The sequence below is a fragment of the Fistularia commersonii genome, chromosome 28, assembly GCF_037954325.1.
Source record: "Fistularia commersonii isolate RoL2024-O1a breed Wild chromosome 28, RoL_Fcom_v1.0, whole genome shotgun sequence".
NCBI classification, from domain to species: domain Eukaryota; kingdom Metazoa; phylum Chordata; class Actinopteri; order Syngnathiformes; family Fistulariidae; genus Fistularia; species Fistularia commersonii.
In genome coordinates, this window is record NC_141311.1 from 535,629 (window position 1) to 555,773 (window position 20,145).

The window sequence follows — 20,145 nt, forward strand, 5'->3', positions numbered from 1 at the left end:
CTTGTTTTCTTAGACCAGGTCAGACATTATTTCCTTGCTTTCTCTTGCATGATACTTCCACTTCTCATAGATGATTTGAAATGAACGTTGGAAAGCCTTTCGCTTTCCTTCTTCAAGCTCCTTTCTCTTTTCTGTCGGAGTTGGAGCTCTTTCACTTCCTGGTGGCCTTTCTACTCACACACTCATCGCGGCTCTGGGTTCAGCCGCCGCTCCTGTCTTTTTAAAGCGGGAGTGTTAAAGTGTTTGTGTCAGACATCTGGAGATAGCTCGGATGAGTGTGTGTTAATGCCAGGATCCGGGAAACAATGGACGACGTGCCGCCGCCGAGGCTTTGTGCGGCAAACTGCTGAAGGAGGCGCTTTCTGTGGAAAGAGCCGTTATCTCCGCAACTTCAGTACGGATCTGAAATCCTTGTTGCCGTTCGCCCCGGCCGTGGAGGCGCCCGCGCTCTCTCCGACCTCGCCGCCGCTTCCCGTCGAGGGGCGGGGGGGCCGCCGGCGCCCCTGAGCCTGAATTTCCATATAGATAGACAAGCATATTAAAGTTATCAGGAAGCTCCGTGTCCTCTCTTCTTCTCGTTTAAATTCTGATAGAGAGACGGCGGCTTCGTCTCGCACCTCCTCCATCTGCCCCCGTTGTTTTGGAAGCCATCTTGACGGCGGCGACGCAGAACCCGTCCTGCTCGCGGGTTTGGAAGGCGCCTTTTCTTCATGAATGCACCGCAAAGAGGGGAAACAAGGAAGAGAAGGCGGAGGGTTGTTGGTGGTGGTGGTGGTGGTGGGGGGGGGGGGGGGGTCGGCGGCTCCTCATTTCGGAGCTTCCAGGCTCACATGTAAATTAAAATGCAATTAAAAACAGGCAAATAGGCTGTTCTCGGGAGATTGGGGAAGGGGCCCGCTACAAAAGGAGGGGAGAGGAGCGCGGCGAGGAGAGGGCTCTCAGGATAAGGGCCGGTGTCACTCATCATTAGCACGCCGTTAGACAGGAGGTAGCCGATCTGAGCGCCGGGTCAGAGGCGCGTCTCGGAGACGCTGCGCCTGCGAGGTCTGCAGAAGCCGGGAGAAAATCAGCAGCAGCAGCTCATCATCCCGAGGAGGCAGTTGCGGCGGCGGCGGCGGCGGCGGCGGCGCCTCTAAGCTCAGATCTGCAGACAAACGCTCAGGATTATTCCTCGTCTCTGCCTGTGGAATATTCACCCATTGTTCTCTGGTGCACGCTCATATATATGTGTGTGTGTGTGTGTGTGTGTTCACCATTGTGCTTCTGGAACTCTTGCGGTTTGTGCTCGTGCACAAAGATGGCGAGCGGTTTCTGGCCAGCTCCCCTCACCTCCCCCCGAACCCCCATTACAACTCAATACAGTATTGACAAGTCGTGGATTCTGCAAGGATTCCACCGCAGCCCCTCCTCTGGTCCTCCACGCTATCAACCTCCTGGAAGCCTGAGGCTCTCCTCCACCCCGCACCCTTCCTGCTCCGGATCAATGGGGGTGGTGGCGTATGGTGGCGGTGTTTGTTGTGGAGGCGGGGGGGTGAAACCGCACACGACGGCAGCCTGGCGGGGAGGCGTGCAGCGGGGGCTGCAAAGCGGGGAGCCCACCCTGGCAGAGGAGTACCCCCTCTCTGTAGACCTGTCGCCTCCGTGCAACAATGGTCGTGACAATGACACTGGAGGAGGAATTTCCGCTGCCCCCCCTTCTCTCACACACACACACACACACACACACACACACACACACACACTCCTCCCTTTCCTCCCCCTCCCCCACACCCCGTCATCAGAGTGCATTAAAATCTTCTGGGCCGAGATGAATGGCCTGCTAATAGCTTTCATTTGTTACAATTATCATAATTAAACATATGTCAAGAGCAGACAAAGGAACCGGGAGATCTCTGTGTCGGCACCTGAAGCGTGTGTGCGTGTGTTTATTGAGAGGTAATTGGCCGTCGTGCAGGGGTGTATCAGAAGTACGTCGCTGCAGAGCCGGTTCTCCGAGTGCGTCCGGGCGTCCCGGCTGCTTCGGCCTGTTTGATAGCACGCCATAATGACCGCCCGCCGAGCGCTGTGAGAATGGCTGCAGGGCCCTCTTAACATTTTTCTAATTCCCCCCACCTTCTCCACCCCCTCCACTCTCTCCACCCTCTTCACCTTCTCCACCCTCTCCTCCCCCTCCTCTTCACTCCGTCCTTGCATTCTGTCCCCTTCCACTCTTTTCTCCCGCGTCGCCGTGGATGATCGAGCCGGGTTCTCGCTCGGCCCGGTGCTAACGGGTTCTTTTTCCCGCCTCTCCTCCGTTACCCCACGTCTTCCCGCCCCATCCTTCCCTCCCTCCATCCTCCTTCCATACCTCCGTCTCCTCTGCTGCCACTCCTGTCACTGTGAGCGGCCGCCGCCAGGGAGGGGAGGCCTGCTGGAATCGCCCGGGGCACCATTTTGTGAGGTGTGTGCAGCGAGCCAGCTGTGTGTGTGTGTGTGTGTCAGAGAGAGGGGAAAAAGTCAGGAAAAGCTCAAATTTAGGAAGATGATTGAGAGAATCTATAAAAATGGGGGCGCTACGAACTGCTGTTTCCTGCTGAGACTGGGCCAGAGATCACACACACACACACACACACACACACACACACACACACGCACGTGCTTCCTCTTCCTCTCCTCAGGTGAACCAGTGGAGTCTTCATCATTCTTCATGCTCCCTCCTCTTCATGTCAATGGTCTCCTTTTTATTTTGGTTTGGAAATACACACACACACACACACAGGGGCTGAGGGAAAACAAAACAGAGCCACATGTTGTTTGACAGAGGAGATAAAACCAGCCCTGACTTCAGATAACACCACTCTGACCTTGACAGGACGCCTCAAGGTCAAAGCCAACTTGAAGGCTTCTGGGTGGAGAGTCACACTCTTTTTTTTTAATAAAAGGAAAAGAAGAAGAGTTGTGTGAGGATGAGGAGGTGAGGAAGAGCAGCCTATCTGCCCGGTACATTCACACCCCCGGAAACTAGGATCGATCACCGTTTCGATCACCGCGGATCGATCCGCCATCGTCCCAACCCACGCAAGCTCCCCTCCGCCTCTCCCCGCGACGTGTCGCGATGGAACCCTGTCCGTGTGTGTGTGTGTGTGGTGGGAAAGAAAATGTACCCAGGTGCACGGTCGAAATGAATTATGTATGGGACATAGAAAAACTTTTATTTGACTCATTTTATTTATTTTGAGCGAACGAACGGGTTTGGTAATCGGTGCGGTGGAGCTGCGTGTTTGCTAACCTCAAATCAAATAGTTTCACGGTTTCACTCCGCTTATATTATATTATTTATACATAGATATATATAATTATATCCGATTTTAGCAAATTCCCGTGACTCAGATGGAGTGTAAAATAAAAATGAGTGTGTAAATAAAGGCGTATGATTTCGATCGGAACAAAGGCGGTTCGGTGTTGGGTGGCTAACGGCTAACGGCTAAAAACAAAAACACACCGGGGCTGTTTGTTTGTTTGCTCTCTCTCTCTCTCTCTGTAAGTCTAGGTCTCTCTCTCCCTCTCCCTGTTGCTAGGGAAGCTGGGCGGCGAGGAGGAAAATACCCGGATCTGGACGGAACCGCGGCGGTGTAACCGGGCCGTTCCGGGCCGGGTTGGGGATGGGGGACCACCCGGACCGGCACCGGGTCTCGGCGCGGAGAGGCGGCCGCGGAGAGACCGAGCTTTTCGGTTCTTTCTCTCCATGACCTTATAAGGCAGGGTGCAGCTCCCGCGTGCCCGCCTGTCATAGGCTGGCCGCCGCCGCGCCGCTCGCGGGCTCTGTTTAACCCTTAACGTGCTGAATTATTTTTTATTTTTTTTAATTCAATGTTTCTTTAGAGACGATTTTTTCGGAAGAAGTGGACGAAGAAGAAGAAGAAAATAAAATATAGGTTAATATGAAGAAGTTCTGATGGCGCCCTAACGGGCCAATCCGAATGGACTTCCGGTGTCGCGCGCCTTGGCGCCCTGCTTGTTTACCGATGTCGACCAGAACACCAGAACCAGGTGAACACACACATATATACACACACACACATACACACACACACACACACACACACACACATACACACACACAAACACCGACGTGAGTGTTAGAAGAATGGGAGGTCGCACACGGGTAACTTTGAACTCACGGGACATGACGCTGGTCTGAAGATGTGCGTGTGTGACCTATATCCCCCCCCCCTCTCACAGACACACACTCTCTGTCTCACACACACACACACACACACACACACACACACTGGCCTCACGCACGTCCAACCACCGTGTTGCGTTCAGGGGATCTCATTGCGGGTCCGCTCACTTCTCAAAACGCGTGACAGAAAAGTTACGACCCTCTCACACGATGTGCGTGAATGCGTGTGTGTGATGCAAAATCCCCATTGCGCTCCCGCCAGTCCAGCAGATGATGGACAGCAGGACCAAACCACGATCGAGACCGAGATGACGATGATGATGGAGATCAATGCATGAGGCTCCACTCGGCCCGCGGGAGTGGAGCCTCCAGCGGAGGAGCATCCAAACTTCCATTATTTCTCATGCACGGCGACATGCATGAGGAAGAGGAAGCAGAAGATGAAGAAGAAGATGAAGATGAAGATGAAGAAGAAGAAGGGGGTTCTGCAAACCCGGTTCCCCCGGTTTGAATCCCCACAGCTCCCTCCTGCACGGGATAAACCCCGACCGCCTCCTCCTCCTTTTCCTCCTCCTCCTCCTGTGACGTCATTCACGGCTAGTGCACGACTGGAGGCGCACTACTGTGAATATCTCCGTGCGCTGCCAGTGCCGTGGAGTGTGTGCATGAGAGTGTGTGTGTGTGCATGAGTGTGTGTGAAGGAGGGAGCAGCGAGAGAGGGAGGCGGAGGGGCTGCAGTCGGATTTGGATACAACTGGAAAACTACCAAGCGCGCATTTTGCACACTAGAGCGGAGGACCCGCGCGCACACGCACACACACACACACACACACACACACACACGGGAAGCTTGAGGAACAGCATCTCCGGTGATCGGATCCCGGCCGAGCATGGAGCTCCCCGCCGCCGGCGAGCACGTCTTTGCGGTCGAGGGCATCGAGAAGAGGCGCATCCGGAAGGTAGGAGCGGGTGGAGGAAGGTGGAGGAGATACTGCCCGGATCCGATCTCACACTCATGAGTGCGTGTGTGTGTGTGTGTGTTGCAGGGCAGGGCGGAGTACCTGGTCAAGTGGCGCGGCTGGTCCCCGAAGTGAGTCCCGGTTCCGGATCGCCGGTTCCGAACAGCGTTGCAATGCGTTCCCATTGCAATACTCTGTGTGTGTGTGTGTGTGTGTGTGTGTGTGTGTGTGTGTGTGTGTGTGTGTGTGTGTGTGTTGGGGGTGCCCGCGGATGCCTTCACTAATGTATGCGCGGGAAGGGGGTCGGCGCGGGCGCTGTAATCCGCTTTTAATTATTTCTGCTCCGCCAACCAATTTTTTTTTTTTTGCGAGACTGTGCTGCTAAAATGGCCGACTTGTTGGTGCCCGGGATTCGACGTAAGGGGGGGGGATGCATGCACGCGGGTGCACGTACGCGTGTAGCTGATAGGGGGGGGGGGGTGAGTTTGCGTGTGATGGTTGAGTGACAGCTGACTTCCTCCCCCCCCCTGCAGATACAACACATGGGAGCCTGAGGAGAACATCCTGGACCCCCGTCTTCTCGTCGCCTTCCAGTACAGGTGAGTGATGGGGCTCCTTATATGGGCATAGGAGGAGGGGCTTCCTGCCCCCCCCACCCAGATTGAACCGTATCCTAGGAACGGATTGGGGGATGATCTGCTGGCGTGGAGGTCCACAGCGTGGAAGCGCACGCAGGGATGTGCCTGAAAGCCTGGACCGCAAACACGGCGTGACCTACTTTTGCAGGAGTAGCTTTCTGCGGCGGGAGGTCCTCCATGTGGACGCTCCTCGTGGTATCTGCTGGACCAGGGGGCCGAGAGGACCGTCCCCGAGGCCCGAGGCCGCAAACGGACATCCGCCCTCCGTCCGTCAGCCGGGCGGCACCAGAAGGCACGGCCTGAGATCGTCCGCTCGTCACCTGCGACCGCACGTGTTCCTGCTGGCGTCCAGGAAGCGGCGGCGTGAACCTCCGGATCGGGCGCCGCCGTAAACAATCGTTTAAAAGGAGTACGGCCGCCGCTGTCGCTGTCAGAGGCCGCGGACAGCCGTCCTCCCTTTCCGGGGACGCCTCGGAAAGGAATTTGCATTTCTGAAAGGCTAATTGACGACGCAGCGCTCTCCAGTATTTACACTCCTCTCATATTCCACACCAGCCTGCTCGCCCGAGTGTGTGTGTGTGTGTGTGTGTGTCTGGCTCCATGCTGATGGTCATGGAGGGCTGCCTCTGCGCTGTGTGGTGCGTGACTGAGTGAGTGAGTGTGTGTGTGTGTGTGTGTGTGTGTGTGTGTGTGTGTGGATTCCTCTCTGCTCCCAGAGGATGGGGGAGGGGATCCGACAAGGGAGCCTGTAATTGCCAAATCTTCTGTGAATAGAGGTCACCCCGTCGGATGCGGTTTGAAATGGCGCTCATTATGCCGTTAAAGTGGCGTTCTGCTGCCGGCCCGCTCGCCCGGAGACCTGAGGCCCGCCGCCGTCCGGGCCCACGCACGTCTGCTGACGGCGGCGCGCAGCTGGCCTTTCGCCCGCCGCTGGTTATTTATGAGCCGGCGATGAGTCAAGCCTCATATCACGGGAGGGATATTTCACACACACCGTTCTGTCTCGTGTGTGTGTGTTCTGACTGTAACACCTTCACATCCACTACGAGTACCTAAAAGTCCGGATGATGTTCCCGCCTGACGCTTCTCCGGCTCCGTCCGGGGCCGGTTTACTTCTCGGGCCGGGCTTTCCATTTGTTTTTCCACGTCGCCTCCGGAACATGGAGGAAGAGGAGGGGCCGCCTTCGAGAGACGAGCACAGGCTCTCCCCGCCGCAACATTAATGGAATCTCTGCAGGATAATGAGAATATGGAATTGGACGATTACCGCGGAGGTGTATGCAAATCAGGCCCGTGATGCTTCGCAGCGGGGCGGGTCACATGGGGGGGCCATTCATTAGCGCTCCGAATTCAAATCCAACGTTCGACCTTGAGGACCTGAAACAACACACCGGATGCCAGAGCTGTAATTTCTATTTTGACACGATCTTTGTTGGTTTGTTTCCTGGCGGGTGGCGTGTAACCGGTCTTTGTCTTGGCAGGGAGCGGCAGGAGCAGCTGATGGGTTATCGCAAGCGAGGCCCCAAACCAAAACACCTTCTACTCCAGGTAACTTCTCCTCTGGTTGTCCACCAACTGTTTGAAGGGTCGTCTCAGGTTTGGTGTGTGTGTGTGTCAGGTATTTAATAGCTGCTGTCGTTATGGCCGTGGCTATTTATAGAGAAAGAGAGCTCTCCAGATCCAAACCCTGTGTCCAAAACACGAGTCTGGGTTTAGGTTTATCTTTACGTGGTAGGACCATACTCCCGTCCGCATGTCCGTCACCTCCTGACACTACAAGGCCTTACATGGAGAGCAGATATTTTGGTTTCTAACGTGCGAGCTGATTATTTTTAGCGTGTCTCGACGATTAGTGTCAGAGCCTGCGAATCTGCATCGGCATGGAAGTTGCGTTCCCCCGGTCTTGCGTCCGAAGCCCTGAGAACCGCCGGACTTCATGCTGAGCCAAATATGGGTGGATATTTGGGGAGAGCGAGAGATAGATGGCTCTGCTGCGTCACCTAGCTGGGAATAAGGGACCCAGGCTGACATGTGAGGCGGCACCTCTGTGACCTCGGGGTCACGGCCACGCCGTCCTGAACATTCCTCGCCGTGACCCTCTGACGTCCGGCAGGGTCGGTCGCTGTTTCTGACCTCTTCTCCGGCCCCGGACGTCTGATTTTAAACCACGGGTTTCAATCTTTTACCCCCACCGATTGCACGTTTTACACCCGGACGCTTCCACGGCCTCAGGAGACCGGGCGGTCATGCAATCGTCCGCCGCATTGTGGGATGGATAGGGGCTCGAAGAAACCGTTTCCCGTTGTTTCCCCCTGACGGCGCCGCGGAGAGATTCGGAAAAGAATGAGGTATTGAAACGATGTCTGGTCTCTTCTTCAAGGTTCCGTCGTTCGCCAGACGGTCGAGCATCCCGGCGGGGTTCGAGGAAACCCCTCAGGACCTGGAGGGCGGCGTCAAGGCCGATGGCGTCCAGGTGCAGCGAGCCCAGCCGCAGCAGTACCAGCTGAACAGCAAGAAGCACCACCAGTACCAGCCCAGCAGCCAGGAGGTCCCCGCCGATCAGCTGGCCAACGGCAAGAAGAAGTTTTTCTACCAGCTCAACAGCAAGAAGCACCACCACTACGAGCCCGACCCCAGCATGTACGACGCCCAGGCTTCGCGGCTCAAGGAAGTGGTCAAAGTCCAGGAGCCGGCCGGTAAGGCGGCCAACCCGGGCTGGAACCTGCCGCTGGCGCTGCAGCAGAAATGGGTTCGTGACAAGGACACGGGCTGCTTGAGTAAAGTCAAAGAGCTGGCGGTGCAGGTGAGGAAACCGTCCGTGAAGGAGTCGGAGAGCGAACGCGCCCTCAAACCCGACCCGAAGGACGCGGCGCTTCCCAGCGCGATGAGCAGCAAGATGAAGATAATCAAGAACAAAAACAAGAACGGACGTATCGTTATCGTCATGAGCAAGTACATGGACGGCAACAAGGTCCACGGGGCCAAGGGCAAGCACGGGGAATCCTCCAACGACGAGAAACCCCAAAGCGCCAAACCCGCCGCGAACAATCCGGCCCACGGAGGCAAAGCCGAGGAGCCGCTTTGCCCGGACAACGGACTCCCCAAAGAGAGCGGCTCCCTCGCCGCCGCCGCCGACCATCCCGTAAAACGCTCGGCGCAAGACCGACAGTTCTCCAAGCCCTCCCCGAGCACGGCCGAGGAGTACAACACCGAGGTGGCCCGGGGTCAGGCCGATTTACCCGAAGACCTCCCCCTGCAGCTGACCGCCAGCTCTCCGCCGACGCCCTGGTCGGCGGACGCCAATATCCCCACCGCTACGGCCGTCGACCACATCCGGATCCCCTGCTACCCCGGCGACCGCAAGCGAAAGCTCTCCGATCCGGCGGAGGACCGGACCCTGTCCAAAACCTTCCCGGCCTCCAGGGGCGTCGGCGTTCCCGGCGCGGCGGTCGCCCCGCCTCAGGACAAACCCATGGACCTTCACTGCGGCGCCCCGCGTCTCGCCGGCACCGCCGCACTCCACGCAACGGACTCCGGCGGCCAGGAGGAACCTATGGACCTCAGCTGCCCCAAGGCCAGGAGGCCGGCCGAGACCCGGCCCGAAGAGGTCCGGGACGCGCCCGCCGTGACCCGGGTCTCCCAGAAAGCGCCGGAAGCGCCGGTCAAAGAGATCTCGCCCTTTATGGGCAACATCATCATCACCGACATCACAACGAACAGCCTCACCGTCACTTTCAAAGAGTTCGTCTCTTTCTGAAACCGCATCCTCGGACCGAGACGCCTTTTCAATGTGCATATGTTAAAAAAGAAAAAACAGAAAGAAAGCAAAAACTTTGAGATTTTGTATATATGGAAATTTATAATTTATAATTCAAATTCAATATGTTTCTTATAATGTTTTATACTGTAACGCCCGTGTAACGTTGTAGCCAAGGAAGTGCCCTCGAGGATTTGAGTGAACGCATCGACGTGGATTCATCCCACAAAAACAAAACATTTGTCCGAGGCGGCTCGTCGGGAGCCGTCCTTTTCTGCCGCACCAAACCAAGAACCTGACATGAAGGTTCTCCAACAACAACAACAACAACAACAACATGGCAACTATTTTGTTCCGGATGAGCAGGAGAGACGAGCTCGGTGAGTTCTGGAGATTACAGTAGACGCGGGAAGCACTTATTTGCATTTTAAATGTTGATTATCGTCACGACCTTTATTGTTAGGGGAGAATTCGCCGCCCTCTCGGAGTCTCGTTTCATAGTTTTACTCGGGAAAAGGTGCTTTTGTTCCATTTACGGCCTGTTCGTGGGAAAACGGTTATCCGTTATGTTCGACTTTTAAAAAGCAGGTGGGTTGGAAAAGAGAATAAATGCAGTAAGATGCGTTCAGAGCAACGTCCGGGGCTCTTCTGGCGTCCCAGCAGGGCCTCCGGCAGATGTTTGCGCTTTTTCCTCCTTTCGCAAGGACTCTAGCGAGGCGTAAGTAAAAGCACTCGCGCATCGATCAAACCTGTGACTCACTTTTTCAGTGATTCATGGGGTGCGGATCGCTGCCGTATTGTTACCCCTCCTTTTGTTAATGACTTAATAAGACCCCGCTGGGCTTCTGACCGCCGTCCCCTAAAAGCACATCGGCATCTTCGCTTTCTCCTTTTCCGTCGGCTGAAAAAGCCGGTGGCGACCTGTGAACGACGGGTCTGTGTTTTTTTCCGTTTCGGTTCGGCGTTGAACGCAACCCAGTGGAAACTCGACGGATGTAATATATCTAAATATATATATATCTATATACAGGGCAGGTCTTAAGTCGCCTTCCATGCACATTGAATGCAAAGCCAGGGAGAATGCTAAAATGCTAATGAAATTGAAGAGCGCATATTTATTTGATTTCTAATTTGCTACCAAACATTTTCCACCAAGTTTTCAATTGAACTGCCATTTTTTTTCATTTTAAATTCTATTCAAACGAGTCCGTCGGTTACGTCCGTCCGCTCGCTTCGAAGTCACAACGATTGTCTGAAAGTATCTTCTGCCAGGAGTGGGACGACGCAGAAGATTGGATGGTATGTTTCACAATAAACAAGAGAGAGACGACTTCTCGGCTCCATGATTCCCGGCGACGCGGTCGCCTCGGATTCGTCGATTTGCGCCGGCGAATCGAAAGCACGTTAGAATCCCGGTCGCGAGGCGAGAATAGAAAAACAGATTATGTTGTGTAATCGGACGCCATCCCGCACAATAGCCTCTGTGTTGCGTAACGGCGCGGTCTCTCGTATTATTAAAACTTCAGCCCGCGTCACTTCTCCACCGCAGATCAACCTCGAGCAAGAATGTAAACAAAAAGCCCTGGAGAAGGGCAGGGACGGCTATTATGTAATTCTTATATTCTAACACAATTCAACAAAACAGAGTCAAGTATTTGGCCCCCACCTGTGGATGAACTGGCACAATGCTAGCAGGGAGGGGTCTGGGTCCGCTGACATTTAAATATAATCGGAGCGCTCGTAGGCGCCGTGGCATTTCCTGCCAAAGGTCAGGTTTGCGAAATGGCCCGTTTCTCTTTGTCGCCGCCGAGCAGCGGTTCCTCTCCCGAGTTCTCTGTCGTCGTCCAGACGTTCTCGTCGGACGGCTTTACAGCCCGACCTTTGGGGACGGTTTACTTTTACTGCTTTCAAGCGATCGTGTTTGTAAAGTCCACGGTCGATGTCCTACGTCTGTGGGAAGAAGGACGGGAGGAAGGCAGACGGTATAATCTGCGATAATCCAGACTGGCGATGACCCGTTTCCCCCCGAGGACACCCTTGGTCGTTCGCGACCGATGACTAATCCCCCTGTCGTCCCCCGTGTTTGTTTCTTCTAGCGACACGCAGCGACGGGGGTCAGAGGTCAGGGGTCATTCTCCCGTGGGACGACCGGAAGTCCGGGTCCCTCATCCGGTCGGGCTTCTATCATTTTGTCCAAATGGAGACAAAGACTTCCTCCATCAAGACGAAACAGAAGGGAATGAATTCGTCTCCTGGATCGACACCCGTTCTTTCTCTCTGCCGCTCTGATCCTTTTTATTTTTCAATTTCTTCACAAAAAAAGCGTCTCCGATCACCGCCGCCAACCTGTAGCTCTGTCTGTCGGCGCGCCTCCCCGAGGACCGCTCTGATTGGAAGCCTGTGGCGCGCACTATTTACTTATTTTTTTAATATATATTCATTTGTTCCGTTTATTTTTCAGAATTCTTATTATCGGTGTTCGTCTGAAACAGCGCCGGGTAGAAAATGTAAAATGTCTCCCGGTAAAGTGGGGCGGTGAGCGGCGGTTGCCCGGAAACCGGAGAGCCAATGACCGCTCGGAGAGGGAGCGCGCGCGCAGGCGAGCGAGGGAGTGGAACGGAAAACCCTCCGCCGCCCCGCCCCGCCCGCGAGCCAGCGAGCGCGCGAGCGTCGCCATGGCGGCTCCGCGCGCGCGCGCACGAACCCCCGCCGACTCGCGCACCAAATATGGAGATGAAGCGACGGCAGCGCGCGCGCGCGCACCCGCGCGCAGGGGCGGTTTCCCGCCTCCCCTCCCCCATCCCCCAGCGGCGCGGGCTCGAGCCGACCGGAAGTACCGGGGTGTCGGAAGTGTCGCCCCGCGAGCGCCAAAATGGAGGCTGTTGTTTAGGGGAGGCGCGCGCCTTTTGTCTGGCGCGAGGACACCGGCGGCTTCCTCCCATCCTTCTCTCCTTTCCTTCTACTCTTCCTTTTCCTCCTCTCATTTGTTTCCTTCTATTCTTTCCTCCTTCTTTCCTTCTTTCCTTTCCTCCTCCTCTCCTTTCCTTCTACTCGTCTTTTCCTCATCTCATTCGTTTCCTTCTATCCTTTCCTCATCTCCTTCTCTTCTTTCCTCATCTCCTCATCTCCTTCCTCCTTCCTCCTAGATCATTTTTTCTACTCCACCTAAAACCGTCATATTTATTTCACACACACACACACACACACACACACACACACACACACACACACACACACACATACACACACACCTGAGATGTTTCCCAATTCAGCTAGGAAGCAGAATTGACCAATAGTGGTGTGTGCACACAAGGACTGTTTGTTCTTCCTTTCCTCCTATCCTTCCTTCCTTCCTTCCTTCCTTCCTTCCTTCCTTCCCCTCATCCTTCTTCCCATCCTTCCTCCCATCTTTCCTCCAATTATTCCAATTATTCTTCCCATCCTTCCACCTTTCCTTCCTCCCATCTTTCCTCTTTCCTTCCCCCATCCTTCTTCCTATCCTTCCTCTCGTCCTTCCTCCTTTCCTACCTCCTATCCTCTTCCTTCCTTTCCTTCCTCTCGTCTTTCGTCAGAGAAAAGCGAAACCAGATAGAAAAGGTGAGAAGAGGTGCACGGAGCACCTCTTCTCACCCCACGCATTCGTGCGTGTGATTCTCTCCGTGCGCTTCTTTCTCTCTTCTTCTCGTCGTCTTTACTTTGTCCCGTCACTTTGAAAAGCATCATTAAAACAAAATAACACATAAATATCGCTACAATAACGGCCGTAATAATAATGTTAAAAATGATCATAATAATTGTTATTATTATTAAAATTATTATAATTATTATTCTGACGCATTGATAATATTAATAACATATCAAATTTTAGAATTTCGATTTCTTACAAGAGAAAACGACAAAACAAATTGTGGATCCTAATTATAGCGGTATGTATGTAAATTCATTATTTAACGACAATAGTTATTATAAAGCCTCTAATAAAAATGGAATAATAAAAGTCTCTATCTTAAAAATTATAATGATTTTCTACATAAAGTATAATGCTCATTTTAATTGTAACCTAAAAGTAAAAAGAGTATTAGGCGTGTCTTTCTCACACGCAGGACGGAAGAATTGGAAACATTGAACGGAGCTTAAATTGATTCATTTATATTTATATTTATATTTATATTTATATTTATATTTATATTTTTTTATGTATATTTATATTTATATTTATATTTATATTTATATTTATATTTATATAGTCATCGGTTTATTCGTGTACGTTTGAATCGAGACGTCGATTGGGTGATAAAGTAGATTCATCAAATAAAAAGAAATAAAAGAAATAAACGCCGCCACGGCGCGAGTTTGAAATCAATTCTAAATTTGCATCATTTCTCTGCGGGTTTTCCCGCTGCGTGGGTGCGTGAGGGCCCCGCAGCTCGGCACCGCACGGTGGACACTTCCGGTTCCAGACCCCGCCTCCGGCCGCGCGGGCCTTCCCCTTGCACGAGGCTGGCGCGCTTTCAGATCCATATCATTATTGATGATTGATCAGACCGGAACTTCCGGTGTGTGTGTGTGTGTGTGGGGGGGGGGGGGGGGTGCAGGCTCGGCTCCCTTAAATCCATCCAATCAGAGCAGAGCTTCATCTTCATCAGCCTCTCCTTTTTCATCCTCCTCTTCCTTCTCCTCTATCTCTCCTTCCTCCTCTGTCATTCTTCTCATCCTCTCCATCTCCACCTCCTCTTCCTCCTTCTTCTCCTCCTTCTTCTCCTCCTCTTCTTCCTCCTTCTCTTCCTCTGTCTCTTCCATTTCTTCCTCCTTCTTCTCTTCCTCCTCACCTCCCTTCTTCCTCCTTCTCCTCTTCCTCTTCATCCTCCTCTATCCCTTCCTCCTTCTCCTCCTCTATCTCTTCCATCTCTTCCTCCTTCTCCTCTTCCTCCTCGTCCATCTCTTCTTCCTTCCCTACCTTCCTCTTCTATCTCTCCTCCCCCCTTCTTCCTCCTTCTCCTCCTCCTCTATCTCTTCCACCTCTTCCTTCTTTTCCTCCTCTTCCTCCTTCCCTCTCTTTTTTCCTCCTTCTTCTCCCCGTCAATCTTTTCCTCCTCTTCCTCCTTTTCTATCTCTTCCTCCTCCTCAACCTCCTTCTCTTCTTCCTCCCCTCCCTTCTTTATCCTTCTTCTCGTCCTCTCTCTCTTCCTCCTCCTCCTCTTCCTCCTCCCCCCTTCCAAGTCCTCGACCTCCTTCTCTTCCTCTCTCTCCTCCACCTCTTCCTCCTTTTTCCTCCTTCTCCTCGTCTATCTTTTCCTCCTCATCATCCTTCTCCCCCTACTCTTTTTCCTCTTCCTCCTCTTTCTCCTTCTCCTTTTCTATCCCCCCTCCTTCTCCCCCTTCTCCTCCTTCTCCTTCTCTACCTTCTCTTTCTCATTTTTCCTCCTTCTCCTCCTCATCTTCTCTTCCACTTCTTCCTCCCCGTCCTCCTCCTTCTCCTTCTTCCTCCTCCTTCTTTCTCCTCCTCCTCTTCCTCGTCTATCTCTTCCACCTCCTCCTCCTCTTCCTCCTCTTTGCTCCTTCTCCTCCTCCCCCTTCTCTTCCCCCTTCTTCTCCTCATCTATCTCTTCCTCCTCCTCCTCCTCCTTCTTCTTCCTCCTTCTTCCTCCTCCTCTTCCTCGTCTATCTCTTCCTCCTCCTCCTTCTTCTTCCTCCTTCTTTCTCCTCTTCTTCCTCATCTATCTCTTCCACCTCCTCCTCCTCTTCCTCCTCTTCCTCCTTCTTCTCCTCGTCTATTTCTTCCTCCTTCTTCTTCCTCCTTCTTCCTCCTCCTCTTCCTCATCTATCTCTTCCTCCTGTGTGTCCCTGCAGCGTTAAGCCCCGCCCCCTCCGCCCTCCCAGCCAATGAGCTTCCTCCGCGGTCGGCCCGGTGCCTGGCAACAGCGACGTGATGACGTTTGCGCCCCCCCCTCCTCCCCACGCCACCCCCACGCCGCGTGTTATTATGGGATGTGTGGCGTTAAAGCGCCCGCGGAGGACGCGCAGCAGCGGCGGAGCATGGAGCTCTCCGCCGTGGGGGAGAGCGTGTTCGCGGCGGAGTCCATCACCAAGCGGCGGATCCGGCGGGTACGCGCCTCCGCGGCGTCGCGCAACCCCGCGCACGGCCCGTGCGTGTGCTGACGTGCGTGTTGTCTTGCAGGGTCGCTGGGAATATCTGGTGAAATGGAAGGGCTGGTCGCACAAGTGAGTGTTTTCGTCTCGTCCGGGTCACAGCGCTCCTCCACGGCCGCTCGCACAACTGCACCTCTTCTTCTTCGTCCCCGGACGTGCGTGTGTCTTTTTCCAATCACGACCCGCGACGTGCACGCCTAACCCCGTGCACAATCCCGCAGGGAGGATGAGATGAGATGAGATGAGAGGGTGGTTGCGGGGGGTGAAGGTCCAGCTAGCTTTTAGCAGGGCCCGGATTCACCGTGCGTGTCTGTAATCCGCCGTGCACGGTGCTCGTGCACGCACGGCTGTCTAACACCCCCCCCCCCCCCCCTTCGCCCTCCTTCTGCAGGTACAGCACCTGGGAACCGGAGGAGAACATCCTGGACGCACGGCTCTTCTCAGCCTTCGAGGAGAGGTTGGGACCTCTAACAAGATTCTATTTCATATATACATAACATTTACTAAGAATACAAAACATAAATATATTCTTAATCTGATGTTCTCACAAGCCAGAGGAGCTGCACAATTTCACACGCATGTATAAAATAAACTTTATGGATCCCCATTGGGGGATTGCTTTTGTCACACCAGCTCAACAGTTATATTATCAATAAATATGGGTATGATATTAATAGAAACATTCAAAAGAGAATTAAAAGCAAAAGAGAGACACATATAATAATAATATGATATAGTATTATAATATACACATATAATAAATAAGGAGCATTATGACAGCAAGAACAAGAATGGACAACAGAATTGAAAAAATATGTATATATCATTTACATGACAAATGTATATATATATACATTGTTTAAAAAATAAACGGAACACTAAAATAACACATCCTAGATCTGAATAGATTTTTATGAAACACTTTGTTCTTCACAAAGTTGGATGTGTTCACAACAAAAACACACCAAAATAATGAATGGTAATCAAATATATGTACCCACGGAGGTCTGGATTTGGAGTCACACTCCGAATAAAAGTGGAAAAACACACGACAGGCTGATCCAACGTCGATGTAATGTCCTTAAAACAAGTCCAAATCAATCATTGTGTTGCATTTGTGTTGTTTAAGTGTTCCCTTTATTTTTTGAGCAGTATATATCATATATAGATCATATTTACTAATAATATATTTATATACATACATATACAATCTCATGTTTAATTTGGCAAATATAATTGAGCTTCACAATTTCACAAGATAAGATAAGATAAGATAAGATAAGATAAGATAGGATAAAACATACTTAATTGAAAAATTATTGGAAATTCTTTTGACACAGCGGTGTAACAGTTGTCCTATCGACAAATATGAATATAATAAAAATAGAGACAATTAAAAGGCAGCAAAAGACATCCACAAATAAAGCAGAGTGAACAACAACAACATTAAGGGATACAGATAGACAACAGAATGGAAATAAATACATATATCATATACATGTGATATGTTTGAAATATTCTATTTAATATCTCTGATCTCCAGGGAGCGGCAGCGGGAGCTGTTCGGGCCGAAGAAGAGAGGACCGAAGCCGGAGACGTTCCTGCTGAAGGTCGGTGGTTCGGTTCTTCCCCCCGGTCTTTTTTTGGGGGTTCACCTGGACCTGCACCCCAGCGGAGCCTCGGAGGAACCTCCTCCTCCTCCTCCTCCTCCTCCATCAAACCCGTCTCTGTCCTTAGGCGCAGGCCAGGGAGAGGTATGCGTTCCGGCGGGGGCCTCCCGGGGGGGCCCACGTTTCCCGTCCGTCCCCGGAGCCGGTCCTGACGCCCCGGGCCCGGGAGGGGCTGCGCGCCGTGGTCCCCAACATCTACCCGCCGAGCGCGGTCAACCGGGGGGAGAGCGTCCTGGTGCGGGCCGCGGAGCCGGAGGTCAGGCCCCGGGGCCCCCGGAGGAGGGGCCGCAAGCCGGCGGGGCCCGCATCCAAGCGGGGCCGGTTCCAGGAAGAAGAGGAGGATGAAGAGGAGGAGGATGAAGAGGAGGAGGAGGAGGAGGAGGAAGCTTCTGAGCAGAGCCTCCTCCAGCTGACCAGGAGGTTCCAGCAGGAGACCACCATCACACCCAGACACGGCCAGCGGGGCCCCGAGGGGCCCGGGCACCGGGCCCGGTACGCGTCCCGGGCCCCCGCCGCCGCCACCGGCGGCCCCTCGGCCCCGCGGCGGGGAGCCCCGCAGGCCGCCGCGGCCCCCTGGAGCCCGCGGGCCGCCGGCGCGGACACGGTGACCGTTACCGACGTCACCATGAACTACGTGACCGTGACCATCCGTGAAAACTGCACGGACGCGGGATTCTTCCGCGCCAAGAGATGAGCGACTAACACTTCCGCTTTAATACTCTTTATTTTTTATTTTTTTCCTGTAAAAGTATTTAATACCGCGCAGATGATAATAAAGTATATCCGTTTCCGCCGCCGCTCCGTTTGATCTGCGGCTGGATTTTTAACATCAAACGGCTTCCGGTTCTTTGAAGTTCCCGAACAGTAGAAAGGTTTCGCTTGGAAGTCCAAACATCAGAATAAAAATGTTCCTTTCAAGCGGTGAAGTATTTCTCCTTCGGACCCTGAAGGCCTCCCGTGATGCGTTCACGGTCTCTTTCACTTGAACGTGAACCGGCGTCATTTTTTTATTCTTCTTCTTTTTTTTTTTTTTTTTTTCTTTTTGGTTCTTGTTCACGCCGATTCATAACTTCCGGTTCCGTTCGAAACCGGATCGAAAACCGTGCGGGTGCAGGCGCGGAGGCGGAGGTGCGGGGCCCCGGGGCCTTCGCGGGCTGCTTCACGGTCCGTTCCATTTTTAGCTTCGCGTCCATCCGTGGGGGAGGAGGAGGGATCACCTGGGGATCGTGCGCGTGCACGTGCGCGCGCGCGCGGAGGCCGCTTCTCTCACCTTCGTCTCGCGAGGACGCGCGCGGCCCTCGCGAGCAGGCCGGCAAGGCGCTTTATCTTCGTCTCATTGATCATGGAGGTGATCGATTATTGGATATTTATTGGCGCCTTGAACGCACCGGAGAGGAGAGGACGCAGCTGGCGTCCACGCGTGGACGCGCGGAGTTTCTTCTCACCGATCGGTTACCTTGACACGCACACGCACACATTATATGCATGTATGCATGTACGTATGAAGTGTGTGCGTGTGTCTGTATGTGTGTACTTTCATATATATATATATGTGTATGTATAACGAATTTGCATGTGTGTGTGTGTGTGTGTGTGTGTGTGTGCTTCACGTATATATCATACGTTCCTGTATATATATATATATATATAGTGTAGGTATGTGTGTGTGTGTAGTTATGTTTGTGTGTGCGCGCTTTACCTATATATCACATGTTCATGTATATGTTTAGTATATCTATGTGTGTGCGTGTGTTTATACATTATATGTATGCATGTGTGTGTGTGTGTGTGTGTGTACGTGTGTGTTATATACTGTGCATATACAGAATATGTATACGTACGCACGTATGCTTGTGTATGGTTATATGTGCGTGTGCACGCTTCATCTATACGCATATGTATAGTGTATGTGTGTGTGGTCGTGGATATATATATATATATAGGCGTGTGATTATACTGTGTGTCTACACTTTATACGTATGTGTGTGTGCGTGTGTGTGCATATACATTACAGGTAAGTATTCATGCGTGTGAGTGTGTATGTGTGTGTATTATATACTGTAATTCTTTGGTATTTATTTGTTCATCTATTTTCAGCAGTTAGTTAGTAAGCTAGTTAGCTAGTTAGATAGATAGATGGTTAGAAGGCTAGTTAGTTGGTTTTCTATGTTTGTAAATGGAAACACATTTGATACGATTTTTCGATTTGTAGATCCTTCAGTTGACGTTTACTTGCGACATTTTTATAACCCCTCTCTCTCTCTCTCTCTCTCACACACACACACACACACATACACACACACACACACACACTCCCTGCTACCCTCAGTTGAGTCGTCCTCCCTCCTCCGGAGCGGAGCCGCGGAGCCTCGGCCCGGCCACGCGTGTCCGTGGGGCCGGAGGGACGATGCGGCCCCCCTGTGGACGCGGCCCGCGGCTGCTGCAGCTGAACCGGATCGGGATGTGAGGACGTGCACGGAGGGAATCGGACTTGTATTGATTTTGCAGCGTTTGAAGAGATTTTATTGTTAATAACCGTTGAATTGGCGGCTGCGCGGCTTCCCTGCAGGGATTTGAAATCATGTGAAATAAGAGTCATGACGGCAGAAGACGCTTCCAAGTTGTTCTTAGTTGCTTTAAGGAATGAAAGTCGTGGATTTGTATCCGCGGCTGCGGCGGTTCTGCAGGCGGCTCGGACCCCAGGAAGGCGCTGCAGCTCCGGCTCCGCCGCACGGAGGCCCCGGCGAGCCGGCGGCTCTTCCGGACGGGCGGAGGCCGGCTTGCCGGCCGGGGAAGGCGGTGTGTT

General features: G+C 52.9%; 2 protein-coding genes across 3 annotated transcripts; both read left to right on the forward strand.

Annotated features, from left to right (window-relative positions):
• Window positions 1-4,804: 4,804 nt before the first annotated feature.
• On the forward strand, window positions 4,805-10,849 carry cbx4 (chromobox homolog 4 (Pc class homolog, Drosophila)). The gene is made up of 5 exons (XM_086176422.1): window positions 4,805-5,124; window positions 5,212-5,255; window positions 5,658-5,723; window positions 7,244-7,310; window positions 8,143-10,849. Exons 1-5 carry the CDS (start codon window positions 5,056-5,058, stop codon window positions 9,517-9,519), a joined length of 1,623 nt encoding a protein of 540 aa, XP_086032548.1. The 5' UTR covers window positions 4,805-5,055; the 3' UTR covers window positions 9,520-10,849.
• Window positions 10,850-15,487: 4,638 nt separating this feature from the next.
• cbx8a (chromobox homolog 8a (Pc class homolog, Drosophila)) lies at window positions 15,488-18,257 on the forward strand. 2 transcript variants are annotated; one of them, XM_086176424.1, is made up of 5 exons: window positions 15,496-15,624; window positions 15,698-15,741; window positions 16,061-16,126; window positions 17,213-17,279; window positions 17,407-18,257. In XM_086176424.1, the coding sequence occupies exons 1-5, from the start codon at window positions 15,508-15,510 to the stop codon at window positions 18,031-18,033; spliced, it is 921 nt and encodes a 306-aa protein (XP_086032550.1). In that variant the 5' UTR covers window positions 15,496-15,507; the 3' UTR covers window positions 18,034-18,257. The 2 variants fall into 2 exon arrangements, with proteins under 2 accessions (XP_086032549.1, XP_086032550.1); XM_086176423.1 differs by having other exon boundaries at window positions 15,488-15,741.
• Window positions 18,258-20,145: the final 1,888 nt, after the last annotated feature.